General features: G+C 44.3%; 1 protein-coding gene across 1 annotated transcript; it reads left to right on the forward strand.

The window, feature by feature from the left end:
- The first annotated feature begins 7532 nt into the window (after window positions 1–7532).
- On the forward strand, window positions 7533–10128 carry LOC122562989 (DELTA-thalatoxin-Avl1a-like). The gene is made up of 3 exons (XM_043716289.1): window positions 7533–7675; window positions 7769–7879; window positions 9249–10128. Exons 2-3 carry the CDS (start codon window positions 7779–7781, stop codon window positions 9655–9657), a joined length of 510 nt encoding a protein of 169 aa, XP_043572224.1. The 5' UTR covers window positions 7533–7675; window positions 7769–7778; the 3' UTR covers window positions 9658–10128.
- Window positions 10129–14975: the final 4847 nt, after the last annotated feature.

The following is a 14975-nucleotide window of genomic DNA, read 5'->3' on the forward strand; positions in this document are numbered from 1 at the left end:
TCCCTGGAGCGTTGGAGACTGAGAGGTGACCTTATAGAGGTTTACAAAATTATGAGGGGCACGGATAGGATAAATAGACAAAGTCTTTTCCCTGGAATCGGCTTTAGGGTGAGAGGGGAAAGATATAAAAGAGACCTAAGGGGCAACTTTTTCACGCAGAGAGTGGTACGTGTATGGAATGAGCTGCCCGAGGATGTGGTGGAGGCTGGTGCAATTGCAACATTTAAGAGGCATCTGGATGAGTATATGAATAGGAAGGGTTTGGAGGGATATGGGCCAGGTGCTGGCAGGTGGGATTAGATTTGCGTTGGGATATCTGGTTGGCATGGACAGGTTGGACCGAAGAGTCTGTTTCCATGCTGTACATCTCTATGATTCTATGACTTTCTCTCCATGGTCCTGGGCTCTCAGCACTTAGAGTCTGGGACCCAGCTGTCATCCTGACATCAGCTGGGATAGCAGAGCTGATAACCAATCAGATTGGACAACTGTTTTGTGGGGCAAATCTTCCTCCCCAGTGAGAGGCAAAGGCACTTCCTGCCCATTAATGTCACAGATCCGACATTGGTAGGATACGCTATTAGAAATTATACTTAAGTTGGTGTTATATTCCTTGAAAGTTAGGTCTTGAAAAGGCAATTTGAGCAACGTTTTCAAAATATTAATGGAAGTTGATAAGATGGATCGAGAGAAGTGACTTTCACATATCAGGCCTCTGGATGTGCAGTCTAAACATTACAGCCAGGCTTTCTAGGCTTTATTCCTTATGAAGAGCTTTTGCCCGAAACGTCGATTTTGCCTGTCCTCGGATGCTGCCTGAATTGATGTGCTCTTCCAGCACCACTGATCAAGAATCTGGTTTCCAGCATCTGCAGTCATTGTTTTTACCTCCCTATTTCTAGGATTGAAGCCTGGATTGTACAATGAAACAGTGTGGCATCTACTTCCACAGTGGTCATTGATAGTCATATGATTGTTAATTTTAAATCTGAGGATTTTTCCTTAACTCCCACACCTGTATCCATCAGAACCAGGTATCATGATTGGGCCCAATTTTCAGGGAATCCACACAGATTGCCTCACCTTTAGTTTTACGAAACAAGAGAGCTACGCATTTCTGAGAGGTTTCCTCAACTGTCTGCTATCATATTCTGAAATATATTGGCCCTGATAGCCACTTAAACAGCTGCTGTCAAAACAGAGGTAAATGTGATGTTAGGGTGCTGGGAATGTAGGGTGCCAGGTAGGGTGCCAACTGGGTAGGATGCAAGGTAAGTAGATGGTTGAGGTGGGGGTAGTGTGTCAACTGGATATCATCCGCGGGAAGAGGGTATGGTGCCAAGGGGAAAAATGCCAAATGCAAGATAACAGGATGGGCTGAGGTGGGTCAGAGTAATTGGGTCTGGCACTGGGGTGTGGAGGTTGGGTGTTGACTCTGGTCCAATGGGAGGAGGGAAGCTCGGGTTGGCAATGGATGGGAGGGGTCTGTGAGGGTACAATGGCTTTGACTTGGAGGGCAGGGGTTCAGTTCCAGTGGCAGTAGCGGTGGTGGGCTTCAGGGATTGGGTCAGATTGGATGGGGTATAAGGGCCAGGGCTGTGGGCCAGAGAACTGGGGAGGTGAGGTAGATCTGATGTTGGCAGAGGGAGGTGGTCAGGTGGGAATGGGAGCATTGCTTGTTGGGTATAGTGGCTGTGGCAAAGTGTTGTTCAGGATGAGGATCTGATGGGTGGTCGGAAATGTGTGTTTTTGTGTGTGTGTGTTGGTGTGTGTGTGTGTGAGTGACGTAAACATGGGTCAATTTAATAGTTACCCAGGAGATGGATTATGTATTTCATAGTTCAACTATGTCTGAGTAACTATTTTATTTAATTTCATTGGAACCATCCATAATCTCCAATCTTTATGGAGATTTTTGGATAGATGCCAGCATAGAGGAATTGCCCAGAGGAAAATCTAATTTCCCAGGCAATTCCTTCCAAGTCTGCTAAAGTTGGCATTCCGCAGGGTCCCCAGGAACATCTTCCATGTACAATGGAAAATCCGAGCCATGTCTCCTCTTCACTCCCTCAGGATTTGCAAAAGTTTAAAATGGATTGATAATGGAATAAAGGAGGTAACCAGGAAACTATTCTTTCTCCTGGCTGTCAGGAGATCTTTTGTGTTCAGTGTATTTCTCCTTTAAAAATAAGCTTGTGCGAGTACGTCAGAGCCTGATGTATAATCTTTGGGAAGTTTTGCCCTTTCCAAGCTTTGTGCAAGTTTCTGCTTCACTGAAAAAAGCCACATTTTTCTTCAGTTGTATTCAATGCTTTAATCGTCATTACTATGGTATTACCTGTATTTGGGAGAGGAAAGAGGGACATAGCGATGGTTTATATTTCTAGATAGCATACATCATGATATCAGCTGGAGAATAGAAAAACTGGCAGCAGAACCCAAATGGGGGTGCAAAGAATAACTTTGATGCAGCTAATTCCTTCAATAAAGCATTGTTCATATCAAAGGGAAATTTATTTGAAATTGCTGTCTGCGCCAAATGCAAAACACACCAGCATTCCTTCAATCCAGCTTTGCTAAGATATCCGGAATATCACAAGACGGTTTTCCTCTTCATTTGTAATTATAGCAACACCCAATCATATTTTCCTAACACCACTTCCAGGGGAAAATCCTGACATAAGAGCAGGAATGAACAGAATGGCTGCTGTCTAATATAACTAAAAAAGGCCGGTATCCCGTCACCAAGTCACCCTTTATTTACATGTGCATAGTACATGACACTGACCCAGCTAACACAGAGCCAGCTCCTAGAGTGAACAGAACCCACAGACACACCTCTTCTTATCTGTCAGCCAGAGCTCCCTGACTGAACCAGGTTAACAGCCCCAATCTGGGAACTCATATTCTATGAGGTTCACCTGGCTGACATTGTTCCAATCACTACACTGCTCTTCCCAGGATACACTGACATAACCTCAGAGGAACTTCAACTTCAAAGTCTTTGAACAACAATGTAAACATTACAAAGGTCATTTCTCCTTCAGTCTCTGTCCCACCCCAATGCAAATGGAAAATGCACTACTGTTGGAAACAGTGAGTAAAAACTAGCTTCAATTATCTTTTAAACAATGCCCAAAGTTAAAATAATATTTACAAAGATAGAATACAATCTGAAATTTTCTTTCAGATTTGGACCCGTGACAACTGAGGAGGAAATCTGGCCTGTGATTAATTCACATTGTGTGTGAATATCACAATGATGTATGATCGGGTATTTGAGGAATCAGGAAAGGTGAACGTATTTTAATGTGTTATTGTGCTGTATAATGAACTCCAAAGGAGGAACAGGCCCCAAATGCAATGCTGTCGATGTTCTGATATTAAGGATTCTCCATTGCTGTTCTACAGTATGGTTTAAAGAGTGATGATATGCTCTGCCAAATTTTCTGAGTTAATTTGGAAAATATGACAAATTTTAAATACGAAACGTGATGAGTTTCAAAGACCCATTTCATGACTTGTGCCAGAGTGTGCTGTTCTGACCATTCGGTTAGTTGATAATGAAGTTCAGATCTGATTTCGTGATAATCCCACCAGTGAACAGGATTAAAGAAATGACAGGTTAAGCAAAATGGTCTCGTTCCTGATGAAGGACTCTTGCCCGAAACGTCGATTCTCCTGCATCTCGGATGCTGCCTGACCTGCTGCGCTTTTCTAGCACCACACTATCTACTCTGATCTCCAGCATCTGCAGTCCTCACTTTCTCCTAGGCAAAATAGATTAGATTTTTTTTTAGATTACTTACAGTGTGGAAACAGGCCCTTCGGCCCAACAAGTCCACACCACCCCGCCGAAGCGTAACCCACCCATACCCCTACATTTACCCCTTACCTAACACTACGGGCAATTTAGCATGGCCAATTCACCTGACCTGCACATCTTTGGACTGTGGGAGGAAACAGGAGTAGCTGGAGGAAACCCACGCAGACACGGGGAGAACGTGCAAACTCCACACAGTCAGTCGCCTGAGGCAGGAATTGAACCCGGTGTCTCTGGTGCTGTGAGGCTGCAGTGCTAACCACTGTGCCACCATGATGCCCACGGCTAGTGTGGAAATTGCTGCAGACAGTGCTTTTGAGACAGGTTCTGGGGTGGGGAGATGATGTGGGACCAGAAGGAGAGAAAATTGGAAAGAAGGAAATGAGTCATACTTTGACTGAAATATCATACTCAGTTGTTACATTAAAAACACACCAAAATAATGCCATTACTGGGATATTTGATTGCAAAGTATGCTTAGCAACAGATCTTAAAGCTAAACCATGCAATGTTTTTTATTCCACAAATAATCACATACCAGTGGATTAACCAGAATCAAAAACATCTCTACATAATTCAAACTAACTTTTGCAGAGAAGACTTGTCGGATTTACTTGATGTAAAAGCAATGTCCAGCTGTGACTCATTACCACAAGGCAACAACAGCTTGCATTTACACAGCTCCTTTATTAAATACCCCAAGAGCATTAGTGAGACCACATCTGGAGCACTGTGTGCTGTTTTAAGCTTCTTACCCGAAGACGGACAAGCTTTCATTAGCTTGAGAGCAATGTAAATTCACTAGACTGGTTTCTGGGATGAGGGCTTTGTTCCAAGAGCAGAGTCAGAGAAAATTAACATATATTCTGTGGAGTTTAAAAGAATGAGCGATCATCTTCTTGACACATATCCAATTATTCAAGGGCTTTACATGGTAGGTGCTGAATAAAACTTGCCCCTGGCTGGGGAATCCAGAACAAATATCCTGACTCTTTAGCCCTCTTATGATTCTCTGAATCTCAATTCCCCAGCACCTCTCTGATTCTTCCCATGATTCTCAGACCACTTCCAAAACTATCAGCACTTTGACTCCCACCTAATCACTTACCTTCTGACCTTCGCCCGTCAAGCCCTCCCCCACCTCCTCCCAGGTGAACCTGTGCTGAGTGAAATCTTTTCATATTTATGAAGAATGTTTGAACTCCTGGCCAGAAATATGCAATTCCATCTTTGCAGAAAGAGGTAAGAGCAATGCAGCAATCCAGTGTTGTTGCCACTACGCTGAGCAATCTGGACCAACACAAGAGCCAGGATGGAAGAAGATTTATGACGCTGACCACTTTCGACCCACCCTGCTCACCTCTAACCCTCCAAGTTGTAGCCTCTTCCCTCTCTCTGCTTCCTTCCCCTTGACTTGTGCTTTTTAAACAAATATATGTTTCAAAGCTGTTCTTTGTTCTCTTCTCTCAAGCCCTGGCTCAGAGAGAGAGTTCAGGAGAGGGCAGCAGTCGATTGGAGAATTAAAAAAAACATATGAATTGTGAAAGTCTCAGCATTTCCAAACCAACTGGGCTCACACTTACACGAGACTGCAGCTCCAGCTTCGGATTGAATCTAGATCCAGAACAGGACCGCAAGCCCAGAGGAAGGAAACAGTGAGGAAACAGGTGAATTAGCAAGGGGTTAAAAAAAACCACAATCTCAGAGGGTGGGGTAGTGGTCCCAGTGCGAAGGTCAGGAATTGGGAAGGGTTGGTGGTAAGAGCTGGGGAGTAGGGAGAAGCTGAAACTTGGAGGGTAGGGAAGAGAAAGTGTAATATATCAGAGGTTCCAGATCAGGAGAGGAACCAACTGGGTAACACAGGAAACAACATTAAAACAAGTCATGTAATGCTCAATAATTTAACTTGCTGATATTAATTTTACTGACATTAAAATAAAAGAACGTCAAATAGAAGACCTTTAAGTGAGATTTTTTGGTAAACAAGAGATGTAAAGGGCTATGCAGGACTGGCATGAATACAGGGTTGTACCACAATCAGATCAGTCATAATCTTATCAAAGGGCAGAGCAGCGGCAAAGAGCTGAATGCCCTACTCCTGTTCCAACTGCTTTGGTCTTGTGTTCCTATGTTTTTTATCCAGTTTCTTACTTGGGTTCATAACATTAAAGAAGGAATTCTCTCTCAATATCTCATTTCCTATTTTCCCTAAGCAGTTCGAGAGGAAGGAAAAAGGGTTGGATTTTCTGACTAGGAAATGATATGGACAGATTTACAAACTGGGGAACAGAATAAGAAACTTAACATTACCGGGCAACAATGAACCACAATTGTTTTTATTCATTTGTGGGATCTGGGTGTCCCTGGCTGGCCAGTATTTATTGCCCATCCCTAGTTGCGCTTGAGAAGGTAGTAGTGATGTCTTCTTGAACCATTGCAATCCACCTGCCGTGGCTTGACCCATAAAGCTGTTAGGGAGGGAATTCCAGAATTTTGACTCAATGACAGTGAAGTAACAGTGACATATTTCCAAATCAGGATGGTGAGTGTCTTAGAGGGGAACTTGAAGGTGGTATTTCCATGTATCTGCTGCCCTTGTCCTTCTAGATGGAAGTGGTTGTGGCTTTGGAAGGTGCTGTCTGAGGATTTTTGGTGAATTTCTGCAAAACATCTTGTAGATATGACATACTGCTGCTACTGAGGTGTCAGTGGTGGAGGGAGTGGATGCTTGTGGATGTGGTGCCAATCAAACAGACTGCTTTAGATTAGATTAGATTACATTACAGTGTGGAAACAGGCCCTTCGGCCCAACAAGTCCACACCGACCCGCCGAAGCGAAACCCACCCATACCCCTACATTTACCCCTTACCTAACACTACGGGTAATTTAGCATGGCCAATTCACCTGACCCTGCACATCTTTGGACTGTGGGAGGAAACCGGAGCACCCGGAGGAAACCCACGCAGACACGGGGAGAACATGCAAACTCCACACAGTCAGTCGCCTGAGGCGGGAATTGAACCCGGGTCTCAGGCGCTGTGAGGCAGCAGTGCTCACCACTGTGCCACCGTGCCGCCCTGGATGGATGGTATCAAACTTCTTGAGTGTTGTTGGAGCTGCACACATCCAGACAAGTGGGAAATATTCCATCGCCTTCCTGACTCCTGACAATGCTGTCATGAAATACCTTGGCATATTTTACCACATTAAAGGCAATATATTGTTTCAACGCTTTCTTGCTGTTGTTTCTTTGTCAATAGCCAGCCTGCAATATTTTGCAGAATCTTCCCACTGTCCTTCACAAATTGATAAATCAGTAAAAAAGGAAATAGAAATCAAAAAAGTGAGAAAAGGTTGTGAAATTCTTGCTCAAAGAGCTGCGTTTGAAAGAGTGTCTTAAAAGAGGGTAGTAAGATGGAAACATTTAGTGAGGAAATTCCAGATCTACAATTAGCTGCGACCCCAAGAACACACATTAATTCTTTCAGTACAAACTTAAGTTTTGAGGAATATTCACTTTTCCCAAATCTCTTCAAATTGAAATCAAATTCAACTTCTCCCTGGCTGTCCTTCTCATGAATTTAGAGAGTTTAGTGTTTGCAGACTATTTCCTGATATGGTTTGGGGGAATTTCAAGCTGCAATCTGGCATGCTGTGTTTGCAGATTGGCAACAGTGAGTGAAACATTTTTTCCAGACTTGGAGATGATGCATGGTAAGGGCGTAGCCTTGTTTTCAAAACGCCCAACATCCTCCCTCCCCACCCTAGTCTGAAAAGCAAGCAGTTTCTTTGAAAAGGTGCAGAGAACAACATCGTATCCATAAGAATATTACCGACTGGCGCAAAACACAGTGAGTAAAGGAGTTTTATGACTATTCAGGTTTTCTTTTGAGACATAGACTTCTACATGGCTCTACTGATAAGGGTGGCCTAATTTTTTACAGGTTATACAGAATGTCAAAATCAGTTGAAAGCGTACTTGAGACTATTGATTCTGCCAGATGTGTGGCCGTTGAAATAACCAACAAAAGCAGCTATCCTTTAACTGAGCCTGTGTAAGTACAGCAATATGTATGTCCAATTATTTCTTGGGAAAACATCGAGAACTAAATACTTTGCAGTGCTTAATGTAAATGTTCATTGCATATGCTGACATTACACCCAGTGCTGACTTTCTTGTTCCTCGTAACATTAAAGTGGAGATTTTTTAAAAAAGTGACTAATGTTTATCTGAACATTAACTCCATCACAGCCAATGTGACAGCACAAGGAAAACATAATTGCACAGTTAAATAGTTTAATACTTTAATACTTTAGACAGATTGTGACCAGAAAATTTCATAATAATCTAAATCTTGAAGAAAAACACAAGTGAATATTTTGAGGTATAGATTGGCATTGAATTCTGGCAAAGCTCTGGTTCCTTTTGACTGGCTTCCAATTTTTGAATCCCATAACCTGATCTCATCCAAAACTCTGCAAAGTCCTATTGACCATTCTTTACCCCTGTACTTGCTGGCTGCAGATCTCACTTTGAATCTTTTTTAAAAAGCTGGGTTAGTTAATGATTTCAGTTAAACAGTGTGCGCAAAATTATCCTAACGGGCTTATTTTCTTTTCCATCTTCATTACTCATCATCTTCTGCTTATGGAAATTGTAAATTGTGAATGTATTTAAGCAATGACTGCATTTTAAAATTGGCAAACTAGCTTTCAAATTCCCCCGTGTTCTCACCCTCTCTCTCTCACTCTCTCTCTATATATATAATACCACTCCTCCAACTTGTCGACCGTTTGAGATCTCAGTGCTTCTCTAATTTTCACTGGGGCAATCCTGATTTTAAGCATCCAAGCATCCAACTATTGACGGGTGTGGCTGCAGCTGCCAAGATCCTAAGCTGTGGAATACCCTCCCTGAACCTTTCTGCCTCTCCTCTGCTCTTTTCATCCTTAATATGCTCCTTAAAGTCAATCTCTTCAAGCAAGTTTTTAATCACCCGCCCGAATATGCTCTTCTGTGATTGATTTCAAATGCTCAAAAGGGCAACACAGCGGCTCAGTGGTTAGCACTGCTGCCTCACCAAGCCAACAACATAGGTTCAATTCCAGCCTCAGGCAACTGTCTACATGGAGTTTGCTCTGATTTCGTCACACAATCCAAAGATGTGTAGATTAGTTGAATTGTTCATGGGAAATTCAGGGTTGTAGGGGGTTGGGTCTGGGTGAGATGTTGTTTGGAGGATCAGTGTGCACTTGATGCGCTAAATGGCCTGCTTCGACACTGTAGGGATTTTATAATCATGATGTTGAAAAACAACTTGGGATGCCTTGTTATGGGCACTACACAAAAACCAGTTGTTTTAACCTAAACAATGCTTGGAAGTATCATATGTTTAAGATTATAATGCAATGTATATCTTACAGGACCTACCATTACAGTGGCCGTTTGAGCAGCCCTCCCTCGCCCAGCATCAACCCAGGGGAAAGCGGAATATGTGTGTTCATCAAAACCCCATACACTGCCTGTGGCACTGTTGGGGTGTTAACCTACAAGTTCAGCAACACCCAAATCTCACTGCTGGTCTCCAACCCTTATGACTACAGCAAGTATAGCATTGAGTACGCTCTGTATGTCCCTGATAGGACAATTGCCACTGACAACAATTTGTACACTAAGATGTACAATGAGCTGACCGAATCGCCAAACTTCACTAAGACTTCTCTGGGCAAAGGGAATGCATCTCTGAACATCAGAAAAGGAAACGTGGTCATTTCAGCTACTATGTCCAACGAGAAGAAAGCTATCGTCAAAGTAGACATTAGAGATGCGTAATGTTGTGGTAAAACTCTCACACTTAGAGAAGCATATACAAATTGCAGCGCACAGCATGCCTATTATACTGGTGCTAATCAGATCTATCTAAAGCACTTCACTGTTCCTCCTATCATTTAACTTCATCCCTAAATGTTTATTAAATTCCTTATAAAATGTTCTGGTTAAATACCACCAACTATTCTTGACTAAACTTCTGCTTGAAAATTAAATGTTTCAATCCCCTCTGCTCAGACTTGTATTTTCTCCAGTGGCTTATTTGGCAGTTTGATTTGCAATTTGCAATTAATTTTCCATCATAAAGCTACTGTCAGTTATATTCAGTTTTATGGTCATTAATTCCTTTATGAAACAATATGACAATTCATTTTGATGTTAAAAGGAACAATATGAAAATATCACTGTTCAACATTTTCATCAAACTGGAATGTACCGACCTATGTTACAATAATAAACAATTGATTAACTTTTTCATTGTTTTCTGTTTGCTTTTTGTATCACCCGCATAATAGCAACAAGTATTAGACTTACACATATATCTCCTAGACAAAAAAAAGCCTTCGTTATTGCTCTGCCTTCAATTGGAGTTTCCCACAAGTATTGTTACAGTTTGAGACCGCTGAGTTTGTCATGTCAGACATTAGTCACTACATCTCAGCAGGTCTGGCAGCATCTCTGGATAGAAATCAGTGTTCATGTCCACTGACCCTTCTTCTGAACTGATGAAAGCATTGGGATTTATGCAAACAATGGAGTGGGGGAAGATGGAGGAGTGATCAATAGGTGGAGATAGAGCCCAAAGAGGGATAACAACAGTTGGACAAAGGAGTGGATAGTGGTCAGCCCAGGAGAATGAATAGCTGCTATAGGGGACTAACAGTAGCTGGCAAAGGGTTGTGTGTGGTAGCAGCCAATGTGATGTGGGGGTTGAGGTAAGAACATGAGAGAAGGCACTCAAGCCCTAAAATTGTTGAATTTGATATTAAATCCTGAAAGCTGCAAGGTCCCCAAATGGAAAGTGAGGTGATGTTCTTCCAGTTTGCGCTGAGCTTGGCTGGAGCACTGCAGCAAGCCTGAAACGAAGATATTGGCCAGGAAACAAACTGCTATGTTGAAGCTGCAGGCAACTGGAAACTCAATCATTTTTGTAAACAGGGCTTGAGCATCTTCTCCCATGTTCTTACTATTGAAGTGTACACTGTGACACATCAGGGAGAGGGAGGGTTACCTGGATGATGTATTTTAGGAGGCATTCACACCCCTTACATTAACTACCTCAAATCTGGGCAGTGACCAGGGATAAGAGTGTATTACAACAAGTGAGGCATGTAGAGGGATACAGGAGGTAGTGCTGAAGCAGCCTCAGCCCTTGAGCTTCTGGATCAGTGGTGCTGGAAGAGCACAGCAGTTCAGGCAGCATCCAACGAGCAGCAAAACCGACGTTTCGGGCAAAAGCCCTTCATCAGCTGGGGTTGAAGTGTTCCGAGGTGGAAGATGTGGCGTTCTTCCTCCAGGCGTCTGGTGGTGAGGGAGCGGCGGTGAAGGAGGCCCAGGACCTCCATGTCCTTGGCAGAGTGGGAGGGGGAGTTGAAATGTTGGGCCACGGGGCGGTGTGGTTGATTGGTGTGGGTATCTCGGAGATGTTCCATAAAGCGCTCTGCTAGGAGGCGCCCAGTCTCCCCAATGTAGAGGAGACCGCATACCACATCCATCAAAGTTTTACTTGCACATCCACTAATATCATTTATTGTATCCGTTGCTCCCGATGCGGTCTCCTCTACATTGGGGAGACTGGGTGCAGAAAGTTTGGATGGCAGATGGAGGTGGCGGATGGAGGTATGTATGAATTGGATGTCTATGGTGAAGATGAGGCGTTGGGGGCCAGGGAAACAAAAGTCTTTGAGGAGGTGGAAGGTGTGGGTGGTGTCCTGAACATATGTGGGGAGTTTCTGGATCAGGGGAGATAGGACAGTATCAAGGTATGTGGAAATGAATTCGGTGGGGCAGGAGTAGGCCGAGTCAATGAGTCGGCCGGGGCAGTCAGGCTTGTGGATTTTGGGTAAGAGGTAGAACCGAGTGGTGCGGGGTGAGTCGGGGAGGAAATGAAGGTGATAGGTCAGGGAGGAGAGGGTGGAGTGGAAGCTGTGGGTGGGATGTCCTCTGAGGTGATGAGGTTGTGTATGGTCTGGGAGATGATGGTTTGGTAATGGGGTGTGAGGTCATGGTCGAGCAATGGTAGGAGGAGGTGACTTCGAGTTGGCACCTGGCTTCAGCAGTGTAGAAGTCAGTACGCCAAACTACCAAACAGTGTGTCCTCCCCTTTGTCCATTGGTTTGATGATGAGGTTGTGTTTGGAGCAGAGGGAATGGAGGGCTGTGCATTGTGAGGGTGAGAGGTTGGACTGGGTGAGGGTGTGGACAGGTTGAAGCGGTTAATGTCCCATTGGCAGTTTGAAATAAAGAGATTGAGGGCAGGTAACAGCCCGGCATGGGGTGTTCAGGTGGATGGAGTGTGTTGGAGGTGAGAGAAGGGGTCCTAGGAAGGTGGGCAGGAGTCTTGGTGGAAAAAGTAAGCCCGGAGGTGGAGGCAGCAGAAGAAGTGTTCGATGTCACAAACACACGTTGAATTCATTGATCTGGGACAGAGGGGGTGAAGGTAAGGCCTTTGCTGAGGACTGATCATTTGTCCTCAGTGAGGGGGAGGTCTGGGGGGGATGGTGAAAACATGGCAGGTCTGGGAGCCAGGACCTGGTGTAGGGCTGGAGCTGGGAGTGGGGGTGGAGTCTGTAACTGGAGTGGGCGTGGTAGTCGAGGGGCAGGAGAGACGTCATATATGGAAGTGATGCTGATCCTGGGCGTCAGGTGGATGGAGGTGGTGACTGTGGGATCCGCGGCGGGGAGCGGGGAATTGCAGACGATTCTGTCAGCGGTGTTCAGGTGAGTAGCGTCAGTGTGGGCAGAAGTGGTTGTGATGGTGGCAGCTACGGAGGCATAAGAGATGTTCTGGTTAGGTTTTGGCAGCAGCAGATCTTGTAGCAGTCGCGGCGGTAAATGTCTGGCCAGTGGAACAGTCCATCTTCTGCGGTTACACCGGCACCATTTCCCACCTTTTCCACCACTACATTGATGACTATATCGGCGCCACTTTGTGCTCCCACAAGGACATTGAACAGTTCATCAACTTCACCAACACGTTCCACTCTGACCTTAACTTCGCCTGGACCATCTCAGACACCTCCCTTCACTTCTTGGACCTCTCCATCTCCATCAACGGTGACTGACTCAACACTGATATCTTCTAAAAACCCACCAACTCCCACAGCTACCTGGACTACATCTCCTCCTACCCTGCCTCCTGTAAAAATGCTACCCCTTATTCCGAATTCCTCCGCCTCCATTGCATCTGCTCCCAGGAGGACCAGTCCCACCACAGAACACACCAAATGGCCTCCTTCTTCAAAGACTGGAGGGTTTAGTTAAGAAAAAGAAGGAAGCATATGTCAGGTATAGACAGATAGATTGAGTGAATCCTTAGAAGAGTATAAAGGAAGTAGGAGTATACTTAAGAGGGAAATCAGGAGGGCAAAAAGGGGACATGAAATAGCTATGGCAAATAGAATTAAGGAGAATCCAAAGGGTTTTTACAGATATATTAAGGACAAAAGGGTAACTAGGGAGAGAATAGGGCCCCTCAAAGATCAGCAAGGTGCCTTTGTGTGGAGCCGCAGAAAATGGGGGAGATACTAAATGGGTATTTTGCATCAGTATTTACTGTGGAAAAGCACATGGAGGAAATAGAATGTAGGGAAATAAATGGTGTCATCTTGAAAAATGTCCAGATTACAGAGGAGGAAGTGCTGGATGTCTTGAAACAGGTAAAGGTGGATAAATCCCCAAGACCTGATCAGGTGTACCCTAGAACTCTGTGGGAAGGTAGAGAAGTGATCGCTGGGCATTTGCTGAGATATTTGTATTATCAATGGTCACAGGTGAGGTGCCAGAAGACTGGAGGTTGGTTAACGTGGTGCCACTGTTTAAGAAGGGTGGTAAGGACAAGCCAGGGAACTATAGACCAGTGAACTTGACATCGGTGGTGGACAAGTTGTTGGAAGAATCCTGAGGGACAGGATGTACATGCATTTGGAAAGGCAAGGACTGATTAGGGATAGTCAACACAGCTTTGTGTGGGGGAATTTATGTCTCACAAACTTGATTGAGTTTTTTGAAGAAGTAACAAAGTGGAGTGATGAGGGCAGAATGGTGGACATGATCTGTATGGACTTCAGTAAGATGTTCAATCAGGTTCCCCATGGGAGACTAGTTAGCAAGGTTAGATCTCATGGAATACAGGGAGAACTAGCCAATTGGATGCAGAACTTGCTCAAAGGTAGAAGACAGAGGGTGGTGGTGGTGGAGGGTTGTTTTTCAGACTGGAGGCCTGTGACCAGTGGAGTGCCACAAGGATCAGTGCTGGATCATCTGCTTTTCATCATTTATATAAATGATTTGGAAGTGAGCATAAGAGGTGCAGTTAGTAAGTTTGCAGATGACACCAAAATTGGAGGTGTAGTGGACAGTGAAGAAGGTTACCTCAGATTACAACAGGATCTTGATCAGATGGGCCAATGGGCTGAGAAGTAGCAGATGGAGTTTCATTCAGATAAATGCGAGGTGCTGCATTTTGGGAAAACAAATCTTAGCAGGACTTATACATTTAATGGTAAGGTCCTAGGAAGTGTTGCTGAACAAAGAGACATTGGAGTGCAGTTTCATAACTCCTTGAAAGTGGAGGTCAGTGAAGAAGGTGTTTGGTATGCTTTCCTATATTGGTCAGAGTATTGAGTACCGGAGTTGGGAGGTCATGTTGTAGTTGTACAGGACATTGGTTAGGCCGCTGTTGGAATATTGCATGCAGTTTTGGTCTCCTCACTATCGGAAAGATATTGTGAAACTTGAAAGGGCTCAGCAAAGATTTACAAGGATGTTGTCAGGGTTGGAGGATTTGAGCGATAGGAAAAGGTTGAATAGGCTGGGGCTGTTTTCTCTGAAGTGTCAGAGGCTGAGGGGTGACCTTATAGAGGTTTACAAAATTGTGAGGAGCATGGCTAGGATAAATAGACAAGGTATTTTCTCTGGGGTGGGGGAGTCCAGAACTGGAGGGCGTAGGTTTAGGGTGAGAGGGGAAAGATATAAAAGAGACCTAAGGGGCAACTTTTTCACACAGAGGGTGGTACATGTTTGGAATAAGCTGCCAGAGGAAATGGTGGAGGCTGGTACAATTGCAACATTTAAAAGGAATTTGGATGGGTATATGAAGAG

The sequence above is a fragment of the Chiloscyllium plagiosum genome, chromosome 26 (genome assembly GCF_004010195.1).
Source record: "Chiloscyllium plagiosum isolate BGI_BamShark_2017 chromosome 26, ASM401019v2, whole genome shotgun sequence".
NCBI classification, from domain to species: Eukaryota; Metazoa; Chordata; class Chondrichthyes; order Orectolobiformes; family Hemiscylliidae; genus Chiloscyllium; species Chiloscyllium plagiosum.